This window comes from Parus major, chromosome Z (genome assembly GCF_001522545.3).
Source record: "Parus major isolate Abel chromosome Z, Parus_major1.1, whole genome shotgun sequence".
NCBI classification, from domain to species: domain Eukaryota; kingdom Metazoa; phylum Chordata; class Aves; order Passeriformes; family Paridae; genus Parus; species Parus major.
In genome coordinates this window covers 39420103-39444010 of record NC_031799.1, presented here as the reverse complement: position 1 = coordinate 39444010, position 23908 = coordinate 39420103, and the positions used below count along the sequence as shown (strand labels likewise).

General features: G+C 36.1%; 1 protein-coding gene across 2 annotated transcripts in view; it reads left to right on the top strand.

Annotated features, from left to right (window-relative positions):
- The first annotated feature begins 13077 nt into the window (after positions 1–13077).
- Positions 13078–23908, top strand: part of CNTNAP4 (contactin associated protein family member 4) — a 203400-nt gene continuing 192569 nt past the window's right edge. For both annotated transcript variants that reach the window (XM_015615186.3, XM_015615184.3), the window contains exon 1: positions 13078–13456. In XM_015615186.3, coding sequence (XP_015470672.1) covers positions 13360–13456 — 97 coding nt within the window. In that variant the 5' untranslated portion in view covers positions 13078–13359. The remainder of the gene's footprint in view (positions 13457–23908) is intronic.

Genomic DNA, 23908 nt, shown 5'->3' with positions numbered 1-23908 from the left:
GCCTGAGAGGACTAGATTTGTTCAGCCTTGAGGAAACATTCAGGGGAAACCTTATCACCATGTTCCAGTATTTAAAAGGGTGGTTACAAAGAAGATAGAGAATCCTTTCTTTACAAGAAATCACATGGAAAAACAAAAGGGTAATAGGTACAAGTGAAACCTGGAAAAATTCTGATTAGAAAGAAGAGAAAAATATTTTACAATGAGAACATGGAATAATTCCCCATATTGTACAGTTTTGAGACTCAGCTGGACAGGGTGCTGGGACATGTCGTCTAGATTATGCTTTTTCCAGGAAAGGCTGAAGCAGATGATCCCCTAGTGTCCCTCCCAACCTGGTATACTGGTATTCTATGAATCAATTGTATTCCATCCAGATTCCTTTTCAATCTCAATTATTTACCAGCCTTCCTTTCCCCAAGAAGCCTGTAGCCTGCTTCTATGGTAGAATGTAGAAAGTTCTACAGAACATTTTACAGCCATGATTTTTCTGTGCTGTCAGCCAGCCTACCCTTGAAGAATTGGAGCCACCTGTGAATCAAAACTACGAGCCCTGAAAGTTAACCTACACTAGATGGTTCAAAGCTTTTGTGCTCAAATTACTAGGAAAGATTCTAGATGGGACTTCAAATTCATGAGAGGCCATGAATGCTACTTGCTAGTTCCTTCCTTTACTTTTCAAGCTACAATTGTTCTAATCATTGTTTTACCTAAAATCTTTTATAAGCTTTTCTGTACTTAGCTTTTGATTTTAATAGTGTTTTAACTGATTCAATTGTTTGAAAACAAAACAGAAATAAAATTTATTTGTTTTTTTTAATAAATTAGAAGAAATTTACATTTTGGAGTCTTTTGCAGTCTCGTTTGCAGAGTTTTGTTCTTTTTTTGGTGGGTTTTTGGTTGGGATTTTTTGGTTGGTTTGTTGGGCTTTTTTTCTGTTGTTGTTTGGTTGGTTTTTCGTTTTTGGGTTTTTTAAACCTCCTCTCTTGGTTTCCTATGTGATAGTACTATTGCATGTATTACTACACTATTTATTGAGCTTAATTCCCTTGAAGATAATTCTGAAACACGGGAGAGACCCACAAAACTAATACAGAAAAACCAGCAACTGCTCTTACTATCCATTGTAGCAAAGCAATGGAAAGAATTCGTAAATGAGGGAAGAGAAAAGTGAACAGATTAAGAAAACTGAACATAAAATACAGTTTGGGGCTTCTTAAGGTGTAAGTTTTCAAAGTTGCTTCATGAGACACAAATTTTTATCACAAGTACTGTGTCCCATAAATATGAGGCAACTTCTTATACATATGTATTCTGATAAATTAATCCTCTTACCAGCTTCTCTAATTTTTTATAACTATGCCTAAAATACAACAACCACAAAACAAAAACTGAAACAATCCAAATCTATTTTACCAGAAAAAAGAAGCATTTTTTCTGAAAGATGCATTACTAAATTTAATTATATTTGACATTGAAATGGTTTCACTATTGCATTAACCATGAAATTCATAATTAACAATATTTTCTTTTTATATACATTGCAGACATGAGAAAATAATTATATATTATATGTTATCTATATATTTAAAAAGGGGAGGGAACTAGGAAAGGCATAAGGCCCAATTCCACAGCTGACATCATATGAAAGCTAATTAACAAGCCTGGAGCCCTACCCTGGGGATTGTTTCTGCATTCTGCATACAACAGGCACGTCACAGAAGACAGACCGAATCTGTGATGCTTGAGGGGAGTTCAGATGCATTCTCCCAATTCCTAGGCAGTAATATTGTGTTTGCTAGCTTGCTTTTTCTTTCATTTTTTATGGGCCAGGGAAACGTAAACTACTTTTTTTGACAATGGAATAACTTCAGAAAATGGGAAAGACTGCTTTCTACCATTGAAAATCTATCCTTTAAGAAGCTGAGAGACATGACTTCAATTTCGCTTGAGGCAGTGTGGTGTTTGCCACTCATGGGGCAATATTTAGGCCATTGTGAAAGAGGAAAGATAGAATGACACGACAGCTGGGTGGTTTTGCCAGTAATATATTAAGTAATTAAATTCCTTATCTATTCACCAGACAGCGGCTCTAACTGCCCTGTGAAAGATGCATCAGGATGAATGCTGTAATTATGGAGGTCACCACATTTGAGAAAAATGGTTTGCTCCTCAGCACAGGAACACAGATGCAGTTTGGTGATTAAAGACGATAACAGGACTAGTAGGTGGCTCTGCAATTTGGGATGGAGCACCTAAGTCATAAGTCTTTGCTGCCTTTCTTTGGTCTTGCCCTAAATGTCTCAGACTTATTCAGAAAAGCTGTGCCAACAAAGAATACTCAGTATCCTGAATTAGATTAGCACCAAAATTATTGGCTTATGCTTCCTTTGTATTAAAGATGACTGAAATTTTCAAGTTAACTAAATTTCAAAGGCTGAGAAATCACATATAAAGCCAAGGTGAAGTTAGTTATTTTCAATTAGTCAAAATACCAAGAATATATCAATTCCTTGATACCCAAGACAAAAATTAAATGTCATATGTGGTAACAGAAATAAAATCACAGGCACCTGTTCTGAAGATGTTAATCTAGGTATAAAAGGTTATGGTTTTTATTATTACTCTGCTTTCACTCTGTTTTCTGCTTTAATAAAACACCCATTGATAGCTTTGTGACTGAGACTGGAATACTGGAAATGTCCTGTACACAGACATAAGAGAGGCAGTTTTGTATTGTTTTTGTTGTTTGCAAGTATTCCAAAGTTCTGGCAAGTAAACTACATGAGGTAAAAATGAATACATTCTTGAAATATGACTTCACTGGAAATTTTGAAAGCAAATCCATATAAAGGTGTCATTAGTTATCAAATAGCTCTTTTCTAACTACATATTAAATGCAAAGAGTAAGTGTTATTCAGATGAAGTTATAAATCAGTTAAATCTCATTACTCTGTCCTCAATATAAGGTCCCAGGTTTTAACTATCCCTGTTTCCCATATAGGTTATATAAGAAATAAATAGCTTACTATCATTTGCATTCAGAATGTGCATGATGAAGTTGCATTCTAACAGACAGCTAAGCCAGTTGAATACTTAATTTGTTTCTTCCCTATTATTAAAGCATGAAATAGCAAAAGAAGAGAACAACTATAAAACATATTGAACATGACATATATGAGATTAATGTCTGATCATGTACAACATACAAATTAATAAGCAGATTTGTCAGCATACAACATTGAGACTTTTTTAACCAAGGACTTTATAAATGTAAAAAGCCCTATCCCTTTATAATCTCTGTGCCAGATTTTCAACATAGTGATTTGTATTACACTGACTATGCATTTAAAGTTTTTACGAGGTTTCAGAAGAAAGGAAAGAAGTTTTGAGGTGAAGAAAGTTCATATCAGCAGTATAGATGACTTTCACAGTGTTCCTTTTACTATATATAAGAAAACAGGGCTGGGGATTAAAGTATAGAACCTCTTTCTGTTAATTTTCATTAAAGTTGGAGGGTTTCCACAGAAGGCAGCAACAGATATGTTGTGTTGCTGTAGTGATGTAAAGTTAGGAGTAAATAGGAGTAAATCTAAAAGGCCTGCCTTTTTTTTTCTGTATTTCTTAGTTTTTTAATCTCAGAAATACATGTCCAGTCTTCGTCAATGTGTGCTTGTGAGATTATGATAAATAAGAATAAAACTGTACCTGATTGTTTTGGCTGACTGTTGCAAATTTTGTAGTACTCTTGCATTTCTCTCCAGCATGACATAATTAATGTTTATGCTTGTCGGTCTGTCAGTTGCTTGCTTACTTTCTTCCGCTTAAAATCTGCATGTTTTCTAACTCTGTTTAGTTTTTTAAATGGCACAAGCAGTATTTCTGATATCGACAGGGGCACACAAAGCTCAATCAAGGTTATATTACAGACAAATTGTTCCCTTCTACGGGAAAAGCAGAAAGAAAGATCAATATTAAACCTTGGTTTGTGGAAAACCCAGGGCATTATCTACTGTTTCAGGAGGGATAAATGGGAGAATGGAAGGCCTAAAGAATATAAGCTTCCCTGTAATTGCATCAAGTGTGAGGATCTGATGGGAATCTTGGTTCCTAATGCAAAGATACAGATGCTTAGCCTCTGCAGTACTCCTTTCAAGACATTCCTTTGCTTTGCAATAATATAATGTTTAGTGGATGCTCTGCTGCTTTCAGGTTGAGTATTAGCTCTCACTTCAGAACACATCAGCCTGGACTGAGAAGTTAACATTGTTTTAAGCAAACTGCAGTGGCAATACAGCATGAGCAACTCATATATAAAGACAGGTGCTGACTTCAAAATGAGGAGAAAGGTGAGTGTGCAGAGGGTAAGTATTTAGCACAAGAGCAAACAGGACAATACTACATGACACTGTGTATTAAAACTACTGGTTACTTGCTTTTCTTAGTTTTATTTTTCCAGTCTCGTGTGAAAAGTCTTGCTGGCAGTAAGGATGGAGTAAAATCTGGGAAAAGCTAGGCACCTCTGATTCATTTGCATCTTGTTTGTCAACCCAGGACTTTGAGATGTTGTATTTCACAAGATTTCCCTAGCGATCAAACACAGAAAAACATAATTCCCAAGGATTTCACATTCTCAGACAAGAGCTGGTCTGGGTCCTTAATGCATTATTCAGTAAAAAAAGGCAGTGTAAACGAGTGAGTGAATTTGTCCAGTCAAGTCTGTAATAATAAAAAAGGCACAAGAGTAAGTTTTTTTTCTTTTGGTTCTATATAAAAGAGCATCAGACAAGACAATTGCTCATTTTACATTCAGAATGAAACTGCCTTTGCAAGAGTCTGATTGTTCACTGATATGGATGGGGAGGACTACTCATGTGGCTGCTAATCTTTCTGTCACCGCTCATATCCCAAACGTCTCTTCCTCTCGGTGTCTGTTTCACAATGAAATAAAGAAAGACTACCTACCTGAAACACACCTCCAGAGTGATCTTACACCTTGGAGAGATAACAATCATATTTTCCAGCTAGGCATTGGTATATTGAGAGTTGCTCATTGTATCATGTGATGTTTATATTACTAATACATATACACATATATGAAAAATATTCAGGCTGGATACTTTATGTATAATCCCTATTGGCATATAACAAAGGAAAGGAAAATAAGAACATACAGAGTAAAGTGATTTTCCCTTTTCTGATGCCTGCAAAATAATATCTAAATGGGGGGGGGAAAGGAATTAAATAATTTCCCTTTAGAGTATTGTGTGTATGTTTCAATGCATTGAACAATGTCAACAACAGTTAACCTAAGTATGTAGAGTCTGACCCTGGTTTGTAAAATGCAGTCCAGATCAATGAAACATTGGTTATTTGCAGCTTACTCTTAGTGCTGACAATGCAGGTGAGACCTGCCCATTCAATTCAGAGATACTCACATTTTTGAAAAAGCTGAGTACCATATTTTTGATCTTGTTCAACTTGCAGAAACCTGTTTACTACCTTTCTTCTTTTGTATTATCTCTCTGTTACACATTGCTTCAACAAAGGACCAGATTTGTATCCTAATTCTGTTGTCAAATGAACAATTTCACACAAATTAAGATAGAGAAGACATATTATATGCCTTTTTCTCCTAACATGGTGGAAATAAGACTTGCATAAGTTACATCTTCTGTTGTATAACAACTGAACACTTGACTGCTTTTCAATGAATCGATAGATTTTGAACATGAAATGATTACATATAACTAAAGTCTTGTAGTGCTGATTTTTATACAGTCAAAAAAAAGTTACAACAAACAACTAAACAACAAATACACAACTTACTAATGTTTACCTTCCTAATAATATTCCTTCTTCAAGGACAGTATATTCCTTCTTCAAGGAGACTTGTCATTTGCATAGAGAAATAAACCCAGGCTCATTATGGAATCATAGTTTCATGACTCTTGCTTTCTTGGCAATGAAATCTAGGCTTGATATAGAAAGAAATACAGGAAATATCTTTAACAGGGATATACAGAGCTGAGCTTCACTTCTCATACATTGGGTAGACAGACATAATGGAGCTCAAGGCTGGATGCTTTGTAGTCTTATTTGCAACTGTGTTTGTAGTTGTATCTTTGGGCATGATTAGAGCAAACAACTATACAGCAGGCAGCTTCACCTGACTTTCAAGTGCCTGAAATCTCCAGATTTCAGTCAGGCAACTAAGCTCCCTATGTGATGCCCAAGGAATGCTAGCTGTGAAGGAGAATTATACTGACCCAAACACTCAGTGGGCAATGGCCTAAGTTAGTCTTCATAAAATTCTAAAGAAAATAATCTTAATACAATAGAAATAGAGATATTTCTGTTGAAGGAATCTATATCAAAAAAAATTCACAGCCCAGAGTCTTCAAGATTTACTTGACTCCTTTGGCAAAGGAATCAAAATTATACCAATTCTTGAAGACATTTGCAGAGCATCTGGGGTTTTGCATCCCAATCCAAGACATGGTTATTGGGTTCTTGGCTTTTCACCAGTCTTGAAGATTTTCAAATTCATGTTTCTAAACACTGGTACACAGCATGGAACAGGGAGTCTCTGGATCCCTTGTTCATTTCTGCTCAGACCCTTTGGGTCTGACTCCATTCCCAGCTCAGATATGTTCCTTGTGCAGGTTACAACTGATCTTTGTATTTTTGGTGGTTCGAGTTAAACTTATATTCATGTCAGAGTTGGCTGATTCAGCTAGGGTCTTGTGCTTTCAACTAAAGAACTAACTAACAGCTGGTGTCATCATTATCAGCCTCAGATAATGCACATTCTTGCATATTTTTCTATTGCATATCCTCTAACTTTTCTTTGGGAAGGTCATCTGTGTGATACCTTTCCTACACTGAGTGTATTTTCCTAAAAATCTCCCAAATCATAAGCCCCACGAGCCTGTTCCTGCTATTTGCACTGTAGCCATGAATGAATACATTAAACAAGGCTTATACATAAATGACAGCTTTTTCCAGCTTCCTTTACTGCCTTTCCTTCTGATTCATTGCACATACACTTTTCTATCCTCCATCTTTTTTTACATTATCAAAGAAACATCATAACAGTATCATATTCATATGCATCCAATGTCAAGAATTGATATTCTTCCTTTAGGAAGGAATCAGATATCAAAGAGAACTATGAGCTTTGTGTACTATGATGTGCCTTTGATAAATTCATATTATATCTTATGCCTTCACTGTGCCTTTCTAATCTCCATGCCTTTAGATATTCCATCCTTCAAGATATGGTCTAATTAGGAACAAAATCACCAAAGCACCTTAGCATCAAGTCCTTCAACACTGTTTTCTTGCTTCCTTTTATTATTCACACATTTATTTCCACAAACTACTTTGTATAATATCCTGTCATAAAATACCCTGTTAGAAATGTCAGTCACATGTGAGACGTTAAAAATATTTACTAAACATTGTTGGGTTTTTTTATTATTATTGATTTTATTTTATTGTTGCTATTACAATTCTTCTTATTGTCACAATTAAATATTTAATATTTAGGAAATATTTGAGGTCAGTTTTGTTTCATCAACCTTCATCAATGACCTAGACAGGGGAATGCATCCTTTGCAAGTTCACAGATGATACCAAGTTGGACAGGAGTCTTGATCTGCTAGAGTGTGGGCATGCTCTACAGAGAATGTGGGCAGGCTGGATCAATGGAATGAAGACAACAGCATGAGGTTCAGCACAGTGAAGTGTTATGACTTGCACTTGGATCACACCAACACCAGGCAGTGCTCATGGCTGAGGGCAGTGAAGCTGGAAAGCTGCCTGGGAGAAAAAGACCTGGGGGTGACAGTCAACAGCAACTGAGCATGAGCTCAGGCGGCCAAGAAGGCCAATGGCATCCTGGCCTGTGTCAGCAACAGTGTGGCCAGCAAGAATGAGGCAGAGTGATTCTCCCCCTGTACGTGGCATTCCTGAGGCCACACCTCAACTCTGGTGTTCAGGGGGCCCCTCAGTTCAAGAAGACATTATGGTGCTGGAGCATGTCCAGAGAAGGGCAATGGAGCTGATGAAGGGTCTGGAGCAGAAGTCCTGTGAGGAGCAGCTGAGGGAACTGGGGTTGTTTAGCCTGGAGAAAAGGAGGCTTGGGAGACCTTATCCACAACCACGTGAAAAGAGGGGGTAGCTAGGTAGGGGTCAGCCTCTTCTCACTCCCAGGTAACCAGCAACAGGAAAAAGGAAAAGGCCTCAAAATGTGTCAGAGGGATTTAGATTGGATATTAAGAATAATTTCTTGACTGAAAGAGTGGTCAGGCATGTAATGTAACAAACTTCCTAGGAAATGATGGAGTGACCATACCTGAAAGCACTTAGGGGGCATGTGGATGTGACACTTGTGGACATGATTTAAAAGCATAGATGTCAGTCCTGTGATATTGGTTGGACACAATCACATTAGAGGTCTTTTCCAGCTGTAAAGATTCTACAATTCTGTGTATAAGTTCATTTTCCAGTATTTATTTCCTGTGTTGGGAGGCACAATAGAGTGCTCATGATGGAAATAATAAAATTCTTGACTATGAAATGAGAAGATTCACAAGGGCTAAGAGGAAGCATTTTCACAAACCCTAAAAAAAAGTTGTCCCCAGGATTTTCATAGCACTCTTTCAGGTGAAAAACCTGAATGGTCAGACAGCAGCGGCAAAAGAGCTCTCTGTGTAGCCACATATCTTGTTACAACCTTCAAACACAGATTTACAGCAGTGTTCAAGGCATGAATTCTTCTGTGCATGGAGCCATGTCTGCTCTGGTTTGTGTACTGTGTCTCGTCTGAGAAAAAAAAGTAGGTTTTAAATCCTTAATGAAGTCATTAGTGTAGGTGCAGTGAGTGTAGTTGCAATAAGTGGTAAAATGAGCCGTACACAGATGGCTTCCATCCCCTCCCCTTTTAACAAATGCAGCCTGAAAAGAAATTTGTAGCTTTGCGATAAGACAAACTGTGCTATCCTGACCCTACTGGAAAACAACAAACCAACACAAAAACCCAAAACCCAAAACATTGTTAAGACTAGTAGTTATGCTACCCTTCTTTCTGAAAATCAATTTTTACTCTATGTCATACCTAACAGAGATCTGTGATAAAAAAAATGCACGTATCAGTATAAGGTAGATATTAATTTTATTTTTTCTTTAAAAATGGCATAAAATATTACAAATATCATTATTAGTGTACCTGGCATTATGCAGTTCTGTTCATTTATTTTTGATTTATATTTGTCTTTGAGCATTTCTGCTCTCTGCAGTCTCCGCAGACAATTACAGCAGTGTTTTTCTGCAGGGCTGGGAATAGTACTGGGAAGCAGGTTTTACATGATCATGAAAGAATTCGATTGCATTAAAAAGATACATTCTCCAGCTGCATTATACGACTGGAAGCTGTAAAGAGGAGCCTGTAATTCCAATACAACTGCAGCAGGTGGCACTAGAAGGAGGGTTAACCAAGGCCATGACGCAGACAGAGGACCAAGAAAACTAAACAGGAAAAGACGAACACAAACATTTAAAAATTTTATCTTTCTTTCTAGTCGCCTGAAACAAAGTTGCAGTGTCACTGCTAGTTGTATAGTAAATGTGGGCTTGATGGAGCTGAACTAGTGAAAGTTGAGGTGAAGAGGGTAGTAAGTTAATAGCTAGTTTCTAATTTGGTTGATGTCTTTGAATGAGGAATTTACTGGGAAGGAATAAAATAAATATTCTCAGTCAGCCAGTATGAATGCTGTTGACTTTTCATACTTTTATTTTTGTGCTTTGCAAGCAAATTATTATTTTTTTGTTATTAAATAATGTGTAGTGAATAACTGTGATACACTGAAAACAATTGCCCTGTTGTAAAAGTGGACTTTGTACTAGAAGCAGAAGAAAATGCTCATAACTTTTCTTTTAAAAATTGGTTTACGATTAATAAGCATATCACAATAGTTCCAGGAGCATGGTTACCATGTATTTAAAAAATTTTCTTCTTTATAAACAAAAAGTCACAGTAATTTTAAAGAGAAATAATTTCTATTAGGTTCTGTCTGATAAGAAAAAGGACTTCACTACAAGGTCCTTCATTTGTAAGTGAAGGCTGGCAATACCCAGATCAACCAATTCAAGTTCTGAACAACTAAATTTTGCAGTTGTTTTAGCTGTAAGGATGAATTTGTAACAAGATACAGTTGTTTTGGGGGAACTTATAGTCTTGCTAAAGAATATACACATGAAGATCAAGTGGGAAGGACCCTCTATCAAATCAAATGGTCATAATGATACATTTTAAAGGCAAATAAAATGAGTAAGTTTTTTAGTGTTTGAGGAAAATTTCAAAAGCAAGCATATGAGAAGATACACAAAACACTGGAAGAGTGGGGGGAATTTTAAAATTACCATAGGAAAAGAGACTTGTAAGAAACAGAAAGACTTGTCCGGGTTCCATAAAGAGGAGTTCAGAAGTTACTGAAAACACTGGATGCTGTATGGAAGAGAAATGGCAAATGAGATACTGGCATACAGAGATAAGATTATATGAGCAGAAATATTTCATGGATGCAGGAGGAATATATGATGCAGAAGCAAAGAGGAGGTTGCAATATTCTGTGTGAGTCAAGCTATGCTATTTTTTGTACTTTACCAGTGCCAAATACCATAGATTCATCCCTGGATAAATAGATTATTATCTTGATATTCCAGATACATACTGTATAGACTGCTGCAATTCTGTCTGTCCAAACAGAAACATATGTACATATTTTGGAATACCATTTTATTCCAAGACCGGCTTTTCCATAATTATAAGAGTAAATTTTATCCATGTGTATATTTGCATGCAATTCAGTCAAAAAAAAAAAAAAATAGCAGAAAATCCTATGACCTTTGTCTGTTAGATGTTCCTTTTTGGTGACTGTAAGCTATTTTATAAGACAAATATTTACCCACAATGGCATTGTCCTTTTTACTGAATTTACATTACATTACCAGAATAATAATTCTTCCTGATTCAATGCCCTGGAGATCTTAGTGCTAATCCTAAACAACATCATTACATTGAAAGTCCTTGCCAAGATTTTATGTGATATTTGTCCTATTTTTAAGCATGAAATTTTGTCTAGCTGCAGAGTCAAGGACCATCTCATGGGATATTCTTTAGAGATGGGATGCAGCACATGGAACATTTTTATGCTCATATTAATTTAGTTAGAAGGTCAATATTAACTCAAGGAACTATATAGCAAAGAAATCCAGCTTCTGGACAAATGACTGTATGGTTTTACTAAACTCTGGGAACAGACTGTAGAATTTAAAGGATGATTTAGGAGAGCTAGAAGGCAGGTTATGATTCACATAATCTTTAATACAGTTTCTCCATGCATTTTCATTCAAATAAAAGTTGACATAGAGAAGTGGAAGGCCAGCTACATAATAGATTATTAACTTCACTTCAAATTTTCTACCCAATATAGCAATTTAGAAATAGGCCTTTTTTTCTCTTAATCATGCTAGTTTGCTATTTTTAAAAGAATGTAACAAAAACCTGCATTAATCACGTTTCAAATTTTTTATTTGTAGTTGTTTTGGCTGATCTGAAATACATCTTTGTAACACCTAATACAGTCTGGCTTAGGTAGCATGAAACCAGAACACATTTTTACTCTTATTTCTGTTGATGAATAAGAGCATCCTTCAAGGAGTGAGGAAGCTGTTTTAAATAAGCAACAAAAACTCAGAAGCTTCGGGAGCTTAATTCACATTTCACCTTTATCCCCACAGTTATTCTTGGCAACAAACAGTTCTAGGTGGCAATTTGCAGAAAATTCTATAGCATCTGCGACATGGAAGAGGGACATTCAGCAACATTGTACCTAGTGTCTGACCCACAGACAGCAGTATCACTTAGGATGGAAAATCCCGTTGGTGTAAAGGAGTGCTAGATAGTTAACATGAAGTAGGAAGACAAAGTTTGGACCCCTGGGCTGAATATACAAATGCTAAGTATGCTTTTTATACACCTTACAGTCACAAGACACACAGTCTTGTTGTGTATTGTCATAGTAATTTCTGCCCAGACATAGTTCATAGAGTGTGAACACTGCAGAAGCAGCATGATGGGGTCATTGATGTGGTCCTTTAATGCAGCTTTTACCCTCAGTAATGTCAGGCGTTTGCTAATGCACAGTTAAATTTTTCACACTTGAGAAATAATGTCTCTAGAGTTAGTATATACAGAGATTCAGCTTGTTTTGTGAAAAAAAACAAAAACAAAAACAACAGCTACAAAGAAGCAAGAAAAAAACAAACAAACAAAAAAACCACCCAAACCCAGAGAACACATTTTAGGATATAGTTTGAATGTAATGACTTAAAATTCCTCTGAAGCTCTTTCTCAAGTTAAGTTATTTCCCAAGCACAAGCAATAGGACAGTTTTAAGAGAGCTTTGTGAAAGTATGGAAAGAAAAATGTTCCATGTGGTACCTGGGGGTTAAAGTATTTTGGGAAAGCCAGGTATAATTGTATATTTATATTATGTTTAGGTGTTTACTCTTAGGATGTAATTCTTTAATGCCAGCATTAATAGCAATAAAGCCCTCCAGGGACAGTGGTGGCGCCTTTTTCTGAGGGGCAGTCAATCACTCACTTCTCAAGTAAAGGCAGGCTGCTCATCTTACTCGCAGGCTTAGGTTCTCTGTTACAGGCAAATCGCTTTCCTTTAAGAGAGCGGAACTTGCAACGCTTTTGCAGCTGAAAGTGTAAAAAGGAAAAAAAAAAAAAAAAAAAAAAAAAAAAAAAGGGAAAAAAAAAAAAGAAAAAAGAAGAAGAAGGCCATTAAAAGAAGGAAGAAGAATTACCACGCCGGGTAAAAAGGCTCGGCAGCACGCAGAGCCAGCGGTGCCCAGGCGCAGGCAGGGCAGGGCGGGCAGAGCGCGGCCGGCGGCGCTCGCTCCCGTGCCGGCCGCGCCGCCCACCGCCGTCCCCGCGGGGCCGCTCGGCTCCCACCTGCCGCCGCCAGGGGTGGCCAGCGCCGCGCCGCCCGCCCGCAGCAGCAGCGGCGTGCGGAGCCGGGCCGCCCAGCAGCCCCCAGCGCTCCGTGGCAGCGCGGGCAGATATTCTCGCTCCTGCTCCGCAGGGTTTACTGCTGCGAGACAGCAGCAGAGCCGGAGGTGTGCGCGCGTGTGCCAGGAGATGCGGGGCGCATTTGGCTGAGGTGCCTGGCCCCTGGGAAGCTCTGCGAGAAGAGGCGGGGAGAGGCGGTGGGAAAGAGGCAGGAGCAGAACTGAAGTACAGCACAGCTGTTTCCGAATACTCTGGTTCTTTTGGGTGCCTCGATGAATGTGAACATGGATTCTGTCACTGAAATCTTCTTGAAGCTGCTCTTTATCCTGTCTGTTCATCACCAGCATACGGCAGTGGCAGGAAATAAATGTAAGTATTGCCTATGATTTAAAACTCGATCCAGAGAGTGTTGAAAACTTCTGGCTGTTTTTTTTTTTTTTTTTTCTTTCTTTTTTCGCATTTAGAATAAATATAATTTTTGAGACAAACATTTATGCATCGAAATCGTGACAGCAAGCTGCTAGCCTGAAAATGTTCTAAAACTCTTCTATAGATTTTTACCGTGAGTCTATGTACAGAATGTTGTTTATAAAGCTTACTGTATGAGTATCTGAAAACAGGGTTTTGCTAAGGGATGCATGTTCAGATGTATTTTCATTTTTGTTTTCTCTTTTGAACTGCAGTATTTTCTAAGGAATTGTGTCTTACGTGGAAATTACTGGCAGACTTCTATTGTGCAATATTTCTATTGTGTATTGGGTTTTAGCATTTGAAAATTTTGAAAGCTGGTATCTGCATATCCTGGATTAAGCTGGCACTCAACTTTAATGGCAATCACAGTGCAGTTCAAAAGCAGTAGCAATGTGACAAGGAAAAATGTGGACAGCAAGACTAAGGTCTCTGCATTGATTGCTTAGGGAGTATTGTTCATGCATGACTACAGAAGAGAATGATAACAGTTACAATAGAAAGTTGTTGGTTTTTTTTTAAAATGAGTTAGCCAGTAGAGTGGTAGCGCAAAAAAGACCATGATTACAGTTTTAAGGACAATCTGCTCTCTAGGAGGGAAATCATATAGATAGACAGACAGACAGACAGATAGATAGACAGATATACACACACACATATATATATGTGTATGTATGTGAAAATCCCTGTTCCCAGTGTTGAATTAGGCTAATTATCTTTAAATTAAAAAAGAAAAAAATTACCAATAAATTAATTTTTAGATAATTTTTATTTCAGTAATAGAGCTGTGTTATTCTTGTTCCATTTGATTCAGCTTCAACAAGCTGAAGGATTTCATTTTGTGTTCTGTGGTAGTGCAGTAGCCTAAATGCCAGATGCTCATAACCTGAACTGAGCATATTTTCTCCCCTTCCTGTTAAGGCACTGGTTGTGCATCATAAGAATGGGAAGGGCTGAAGAAATGCTTCTATGAGAAGAAAGTGCATGCCAAAGCAATGAGGAATGTTCAGGAATAACCTTATAGCCCAGTGGCAGGGGACAGCTCCCTAGAAACATTTGAGCAATGGCAGAGAAGTTTGAAATGTTCAATGGATCTATAGCCTAGGGTTTTGCATATGGATGGTTTGCAAGCTAAACATGCTCCCATGAGCCAGACATTCACACTGCAGCACCAAAATGATCTTGTGCTGTCATTCAGTAATGATATCTCATTTGATACTCAAGTGCATAGTGTAGCCCTAAAGATGAATACTAAGTTCCTCTTGTTAAACACCCTGCTGCAATCCAGTCACAGCTTTAATTCTCTTCATCATTCTGCATTGTACAGTTTATGAATACATCCATTTTCACAAGACCATGATAATTGAATTGCACATTAATAGCATTTGGCACTATGCACAAAACTAAATCAGTTGCTTACAGGGAGGCATATTAAAACCATTGCAAAAAAGACTTGAATCACACAGCAAAACACTAAAGCACTAGAGGTCACTCTTACAATTTAGGAAGCGAGGTTTCAGGAAGAGGCTCAAGCTTCTTTCCAATATAGAATTCTGAAGGATAAAACAAATCAAGTATGGAATACATTTACTACTGGCTTTCCCAGATACATCTAAAAAACAGGGAAAAATCCTGTGTCCAATGGTTGAATTGAATGAACAGATTTTTTCACGTATAAGCTACTATTTATAAATGCTAAGTATTTTTATTAAGGAATGAATCCTAAGTACTATGTCAAAACACTCATCTGAATTGAAAATACAAGAACTCTGCCCATGCTACAGACAAGATACTATTACTGTGGGAAGGATAAATTAAATTATTTAAATTAAACAATGAACAATAACTTATGGAGAGAGCTTGGCCAACCTAACACATACTGTTCATTTTTAGTCTCTAATCTGGAAAAAAAAAATCCCTCTATATATTGTTTTGGAAGTGAAAATTTCTGTAGGAGAAGTAGTTTGTTTTAGATAGTTTACATCTGAAGTATTATGGTGTGAATTTTGTTAGCGGGTTAAATTCAAAAAATTATCTTAGGAGAAAGGGTTTCATAATTACTGATTATGGTAGATCCATGCAAGAACCATTATTTACCTACTTTAACTTACTTTACTCCTTTCTTCTTGTGATGTTAACCAGAAACAGAAAACCTTTTCTGTAGGTGCATCTATTTTTCGCATTAATGTACTTAAACACATTTACAAAACCTGGTAAAGTTTGATTTTCTTGAATGAATTTTGTTGGCTAGGTTTTCCAGTAGGCTGCCAATCATCAAAGACAGTAGGATGGGTTTTTAATTTTTCATCTATATTAATATACTTTTCTTGTTTTAATTTTATGGTTTTTTTCTGTAGTAATAAATCCTGAATACTTAAGATTTTGCCAGTGGCCAGTAAGAAAAAAAAAAAATTAAATGCCTTTAAATGTCATCTTGAAGGGTCACTGTTAATATTACTAAGCCAGTTGTCCAAAGAAAATTTCTTAGATCAGAAATGGATGTGTTCAAAATTATTTCTGTCTTAAAGAAATCGCAGTAGTCCTCTTCCGAGTAAAATGATTTGGAATTTCTTAGGCTGTTGGGAGCTAACAGACCTTATAATCTAAAATATGAAATTTTATTTATAGGGTCTTATTTTGTGGTTTGTTTGTTTCCCCTGAAAATTAACACTGACACTTCCAATCAAGAGAAGTAGTAATTGGTACTGAAATTTTGAATATTTTAAAAGTTTTGTAGTAGTGCTGCTTAGAGCTTTCCTATACTTCCGTTCTCCCAAAGAATTGCATTTCCAGTGTAGTTGAAAGAAGTTGGAAGTGCACAGCCTTAGTAAGTAATTGTATAAGGTCAAGTGTGAGTTTTAAATGAAAGATTAAAGCTAGTACTGCTGGAAGTTTTTTCCACTGGAGCTATGAGACATTTTTATTTTATTGGTAACTGTCTCTACTGTTGTAAATCACCAAGTTACTAAATCATCACTTAAGAACCTGCCAGAAATTGGTACTCCAGTAGGTGCAGCGTTTTTTTTTTTAACTCTCTAAAACTGAAGTGTTGCAGAAAACATAATTAAACCCTCTATACACATCTAGTCAGCTGTGACTGAAAATTATTAAGGGAAATTGTTACAGTGAATGAAAATAAAGAGGAATTGGGGAGTTTCCATGCAAATTCTCACTTCTGCATACCTACTTTTCTGTGTTAAAAGTCCCCAGTTTTACAGAAGCTTTTATAAATTCAGATTTTCACATGTGTACTATGATCACAATTTCTATAAATGCATAAATGTTGTTTATTATTACTGCTATTATTACTACTACTGCTACTACTACTACTACTACTATGATTGCTGTTGATTTTGTTTTATATAACAGGAATTTCTTGTTAATGCTAGATTAGAGGACCTCTCTAAAGCTGACAGAGAATGACTATTATTGAAACTGAAGTTTTCAAATAGAGGACTGAGTGAACGCATTCCTTGATTATATCATCAGATACAAGTCATTGTACAAGTATGGATGAAGTATTAACCCCTCGGAAGGGATTACTTGCTACAAGGAAAACATTGTATATTAATTTTGAAATTAATATCATTCTGATGTTAGTCATTGGTGCCAAACAGTTCTGTAGACTAGCTGACAATTTTATGGAATCACATTAAAAATATACTAAAGTGCTGCTTATCAAAAACAATTTAATTTAAAACATAATTCTTTTACTTTTACTTTGTGACCTGGAAGGGAGGAAAAAGTAGTCACTTCCTTAATTTTCTTTTAGTTTCATTAATATTTATTTTCTGTTTATTATCATCTATCTCTTTTCTGAGAGAGCAATGGAGACCTCATCAGAGATCAGGCCATCTCTGGGCAATTATTTACATGAATAAAACATTACAGACATTTCTGGTATATTTGGCATGTTGTTTGTACAGTAACATCAAAAACATGTATCAACATCAAATCTAAACTAATACCAGAAGAAAAATCCATCAATTTTTTTTTTTTTTAAGACTTTAAAGGCTTAGAATTCACAGAAAAGCCTTGGTTTGATTACACTGAGTATAATTAACAATTCATATCCCATTGCTCTAGCTTTAAAATTCCCATGAATACATTTGTCCCTGAGCCCAGTCAGCAGGATGGATGAAGCAAACTTGTTTATGATTGGAGGTGTCATGATTGGAGGAAAGTGAGAGACAAGTAACAACATTCTCCAATGATGGTATGATAGAATCAACCACAAGAAGAGAGTGCAGTAGGTTATATGTTTGTTATTTATTATATTTGCTGTGTAGGTTAGGAAATACTGAAATTTTGATTAAATGCCAGTCAGAAGTTCCAGAGGAAACATAGACTTCTTCGTGTCTTCATAAATATTCAGTCATGGCCATTCTGCTTTCTTTCTTTCCTATGTAAGAGTTTGTAAGCCTACATCTGTGTTCATACACAAGAAAGACAACTTTTGACTAAGATGTTTTGCCAAAGTCTCGCAAAACAATGTGTGCTTTTATCATTGTATATGAGGTATAGAGCTCAAGTTTAATATTCTTTCCAGATATTTCTTGGTTGCATTCCAAAAACAAATAGTTTGTCATATATTTATAGGTCTGTGGTGTTTTAACCCCAGCCATCAACCAATCCCAACATAGCCACTCAGTGCTTTCCCCACCAGCAGGTAAAGATGAGGAAGGGTAAAAGATAGAAAACTTGTGGATTGAGAAGAGTTGAACTTGATGACCCTTGTAGATCTTTTCCAACTCAGTATGTTCTGAAATTCTGTCCTGTGCATAGAAAAAGCAAAAGTCATATATGCAAGCAAACTAAAACAAGGAACGCTTCTACCACTTCAAGTGGGCAGGCAGGTGTTCAGCCATCTCCAGGGGAGCAGGGCCCCAACACACTTTACAGAGTCTTGGGAAGACATAGGCCATCACTCCAAACGTCACCCCCACCCCTTCAAACCCCACCCCACAGTTTTATATGCTGAGCGTGATGCCATGTTGTCTGGGGTATCACTTTGGTCAGTTTGGGTCACCTGTCCTGGCTTTGTCTCCTCCCAGCCTTCAATCCACTCTCAACTTCCTTTCCATTGAGGCACTGCAAAAAGCAGGAAAGATTTGGGCTGTCTTTTGGCTCAGCAATAAAAAAAAAATCTCTATATCATTAACCCTGTGTTCAACACAAACCCAAAATGCAGCCCTGTACTTGATACTGTGAAGGAAATTAACTCTACCCCAGCCAGATCTCATATAATATTCTTGCCAGTACTCTGCCTACTGATTTGTCTTCTGAAAAAACTTCAACAAGCTCACCTTCTAACAAGTTTAGCTGAGAAAAAATAGGCCAAATACTCCTTCTCAATCCTGCTAACTCTGCACTCTAAACAAGCAAATCAAAGAATAATTGAATAGTCAAGAAGCATTAAATCTTTCAAATATTTCTTTTTTTTCCCCCCACAAATAAACCTGTGCATTGGTGCTGTTGTAGATCTGAGAGTTTAGTTGCTGTATCACACAGGATTGTGGGAAAGTTAGAACTGCTTCTCAGTACTTTTAATGTTTAATGTTAGCTGCTCTCAACTAACAAGGTGATAACAGAGGTGGGAGCTGTTAGAGCCATCACTAATTCAAAGAGCTTTCCTTCCTAGAACACTCCAGGCAATTTTTTTAAAACGGTGAAGAAATAACAAGTACTAAAATTAATCATGTCTGTGTCTGTCACTGACTTCAGAAGTACACATTATCTTTAAGATGTTTCTAAAGTGAAAAGTTAAAATTTGCTTTCCCCTCTGAGTTTTCAGTTGTTTTATGAAGAGAGGTGGAAAAGTAGAAACAATAGTGAAAAAATTTATTATGATGAGTTTCTGTACAATTGCTTGTATTTTGCACTGTTAAGTGTTTTGGTAAATTGATCTGGTAGTTCTTAAATATAAAATCTCTTTGTAACTTGTAATTTTGTCAGTCATAGCCTATGTGTAACTTCTAGATTAAAAATTGAAGAAGAGATGTCTTTCTCAGTATACTGATCTATATTAGATAAATATCATTTTAACAAGGGCTGTCTTTTTAAATTTGAGAAACATCATAAAACATATAGGAGAAACAGCTTGCTGTTGAGATGAAAATGCTTTGCTCTGTTTGTATAAAATGATGCATCTTTACTGCTAGGGTTTACTGCTAGGGTTTAACCAACTATAGTTTACTGAAATTTTACCTCTGCAATGTTTTATATCTATTATTTTATTCATTATTCTATGTATTTTTATTCTTACTTACATGTCATGTGTGTGTTTTATATATGTGCAAGTATACATTACAGATTAATGTTATACTCTATAGAATATCTGTGAAACTGGAGGATTGATGTCCGATTATTTTGCTTTTCAGAGGGAACTTTTTACTACAAATTGGTATGCTATTTTTTAGTAACCAAAATATTGTGTGGATCTGAGGTAAAAACTATACTGCCTGTAGTCTACTTAATGAGCATTTTTACTGCAATAATTTGAAAAGTGATTGAAATCCTGGAAACGTCATTTTAAGTAGATTCAAATTAGGAACAACAGAATTATTTAAATATCATACTCAATAAACGAGTGAAGAAAACTGTCTCTAGGGCTTTAAGTTTCAAAGGACAGAGAAGAAATACAGTTAGAAAATCTATCCAGCTGAGTAGTGGGTCTAATAACTTTTCATTAAGTAGATCTTGTTATTTAGTTGAGCTCAAGAATAAGTTATTGCTTGTTCCTTGCTGTTACAGTGCCTGTTTATTTCTATAATATTTTTCTATCAATTAAAATATTTGTATATGGAGTCTTGGGGGGAAAGTAGATTAGAAACAGCATGTTGGAATATTTGAATTTATTTTTATTATTTAATATCATTCTTTTTTCAGCCAATAGCTGAAGAAAAATCTTGCACATTTTCAGGTGTTTCTCTGTCCTATTAGAAATCTAAGCAGAAGGTGTATTTCAAAACCTTAGTTGTTTGTAAAAATAAGATTTTATCTTTTTTTTTTTGATTATGTTTAATATTTCCTACAAGAAATCCCCATCTGTATTTGCTTGACCTGTTCAGAGTTACTGTGAAACAATACGTTTATAGAAAATTCTAAAGAAAAAAAGTCTCATTAATGTCAAATACATGGTTAAACAGGGTACAAAAAATATTATTACTCAGATGCCATATAACCTAATAAGCCTTCCCTGGAGAGAAAACAGAATATGTTGTTATTAAAGAAGACCTGGTGCAGAGGTTTTGAACAAGACAGCAAGACTAAAATCTTTTGAGGGAAACATGCACTATAAAAGTATTGCTCTAGACAAACTGAGTTGCGTACAGGGAGCCTGAAACACTAGTTTAGTTCACCTGCAACATTCTGCTGTATCCCAAGTTTTATTAGACTGGGTGTGCTCAATATGGATAGTCTATAATTATCGGAAAATTTTGAGGGGAGGGGTAAAGTTGGTTTCTTCAGGATTACTAATTGTGGTAGAGGTCAGCTGATGTTTACTGATATAAAGTACTGATAAAAAAATACCAATTTGAAGCTTGAAGACTTCTGGAGTTAGAAATAAAATTATAGATGAGCAGGAGAAGGGAGAATTTAATTCTTTCATTTATTTGCAAGTATTACTTACTTTTGAGATATATGACTAACTTCTTTCTTCTGCAGAAACGGTTAAATTGGGATTTATCTGTCTGAAGTTAAAAATCTGAAACTTAGATATTTGCATCTGAGCTAGCTAAGTGCCTATTTAGTCATAAGAAAGAAAAAAGTATATCTTACTTGAAGCAGTCATGATGGAGAAAGAAGGAAGAAATCGCACGCAAAGGCGATTTGCAGTATGAAAGTGCCATTTGGCTCACTACTGATTATGACCGAGTCTAAGTAACTAGGTCATCTGTATGCTTTGTAGACATCTGCACTAGATGAGATGGATTCCAGTTCTGTCAAAATATCCTACTGTAAATAAGTGTTAGAAAAAAGCATACCAAGCTGTATTGATTATCTTTTACAGTAATCACCAGCTGCACCTGGCGAGTCATTCATATTTGCTGTTAAGACTCCCTGAGTCTCCCTTTTCTGTGTTTGGTAACAAAGGTTCTCCTTGATTTCCCAGGGGCTAAGGCTGCTGCTATTGCTAGTCCTAGACAGAATATAGGGACTAAGTGGGGAGCTGGAAATGTCCTACCGGTGAGACTGTCTCTAATTCTTGAAAATGTGAAATAGATATTTTGGCCATACACAATGTTCTGGTAAAGTGCAATCTCATTAAATTAAATAAGCTGAAACTGACTGTTCTATCCATCTGAGACAGTCTGATCTTTCCACCCCTCTGATAAACCATGATTAAAGCTCCATTTTAAACCTGGTCTTGTTAAAACCTGTAGGTTTTTTGTTGCTTTTTTTTTCTTCTAAAGAAAGCATAGAGTGAAATAGAATCTATTATGAGAAAAAAATACCAGAACTCTACAACATTTCTTTTCATAAAACAATAATAAAACAAATAAAAATATCCTGGTACTTTTGTTGTTACTTTAAAGTCTTTCTACCTCCCGGACTGACTGTTACTTAGATTAGTTAAGATTTTTTAAGCTTCAAGCCAGTAAAACTGTGGCTCTCACTGTAATTTCCAGTCAATGACAGGAAGCCTATCTTCTATGCAGTAGTCTAATTTGCAATAGTTTTGTAATCATAGTGAGATTTACTAAACCTTCCTTTTTAGAAGAATAAGCAATCTTTAGTAAAAGGGGCCTTTTGTGTTGGTTTTTTTTTGCAGTGGGGGAGGGCTTGTTTTTCTTTCAATTAAAAACACCACTGAATCTTGTTGTCCTTATTTTCTTATAACTAAAGCTCCTAGGGAAATCAATGGGAGCTTTGCCTAAATAAATATTAAATAAAAGCTTTAAAAAGAATGAGCTGAATATTCATTCAACAGTGATATGCTGCATAGTTTGAATATAACTGGTCTCTTTATTTTCTTTCTAAGTACCAGTCCTTTTGCTATGCCTTGTTTGGAGGATGCAGATACACAACTGTATTACAAACAAGAATTACTCATTTGTCCCGCTTGACAAAAAATAAATATGAGAAGAAAAAGACATTTAGAATTTTAGCTAGCTCCTGTGGTTGGGGAATTTCTATGCCTGTAGCAAAAAACTGCTGCTGCTTTTCTGAGCCAATGGTAACTTCTTTTAAAAAACTATCAAGATGATTGATTTTAATTTTCAAGGGTGAAATAGCCCTTAAAACTCAATTCTTTCAGGACTATCTGGATGCAATGGAGCACACTGACGATTGCTGAGCTGTGCCCTGCAACTGATAAAGTATGTTACAGTAAATTCTTAGTTTTATCAGCCTGAATGTGGAAATTTTAGGGCTGTTTTTCAGTTACGCCACACCACCAGGCTCTGGTGCTTCACCATACCCATCAGAGATTACACTTCTGTCCTCAAGCCAAGTCTGTTTCAGAGACTACTTTTCCATAAAGTAGACATGTCCTCCAGTAATTAAGACTGAGAATGAACCAAACTCTTGAAGACAGGAGGGATTAAAACTTAATAAAAACCTTAAAACTTTTTTGCGAATATTAACCTATAATTTTACTCCTAACATGCTTGCTCTTACATAAAATGTATTTGTAAACATACATGTATGTCACTGAATACATTTCTCCCCCTGCAAAACAGGACAAACTGAAGCATGGTGCTTTGTAATCTCATTTCCTGGTGCACTTCTGGAAGATCTAGATAGCAGTGGTTATCCTGGCACAAGAGAAGACTATGACAGGGTTTTTCTCAGGGTATATTCTGTAAAAACATTATGTGGTTGTCAAGTAAAATAAAATACAGAAGGAATTCAGTAATAAATCAGTCAGCTACCAAACCTTTGTTAGGTTTTGATTTACCCACTTTTAACTGTAAGAGACTATCAATGTGCTTTTATATCTGGGTAAAATTTGAAGTGCATATAACAATAATTAAGTGTAAAACTCTAACCTAGACACAGGCACAGGTTAAATGTAGCTATAGCATTCTCCTGAAGAATCCTTTCTAGGATAGGAAATGTGTAAGGTTTTTTTTATGGAATATCACTTTAGCATCTACTCCTCATATATTGTTAATGTGCTTGTGGTATGATGACTTCTTTCTTTTCTTCATTTTTCTTTTGCAAGGGCTCAAAAACCCCATCTCTACTCAACTTGTTTTGACTTTTGTGAACAGTCATTACCTCATAGATCATACTTATGCTGTATAGCTGTGCTTTACTGTGTTCTGATTCATTCTTCGTGGACAGGAAAATAAAGAATTTAAAAGGTAGAGACTGGGGAAAAGGAAGATTGATGTGCAAGTAACC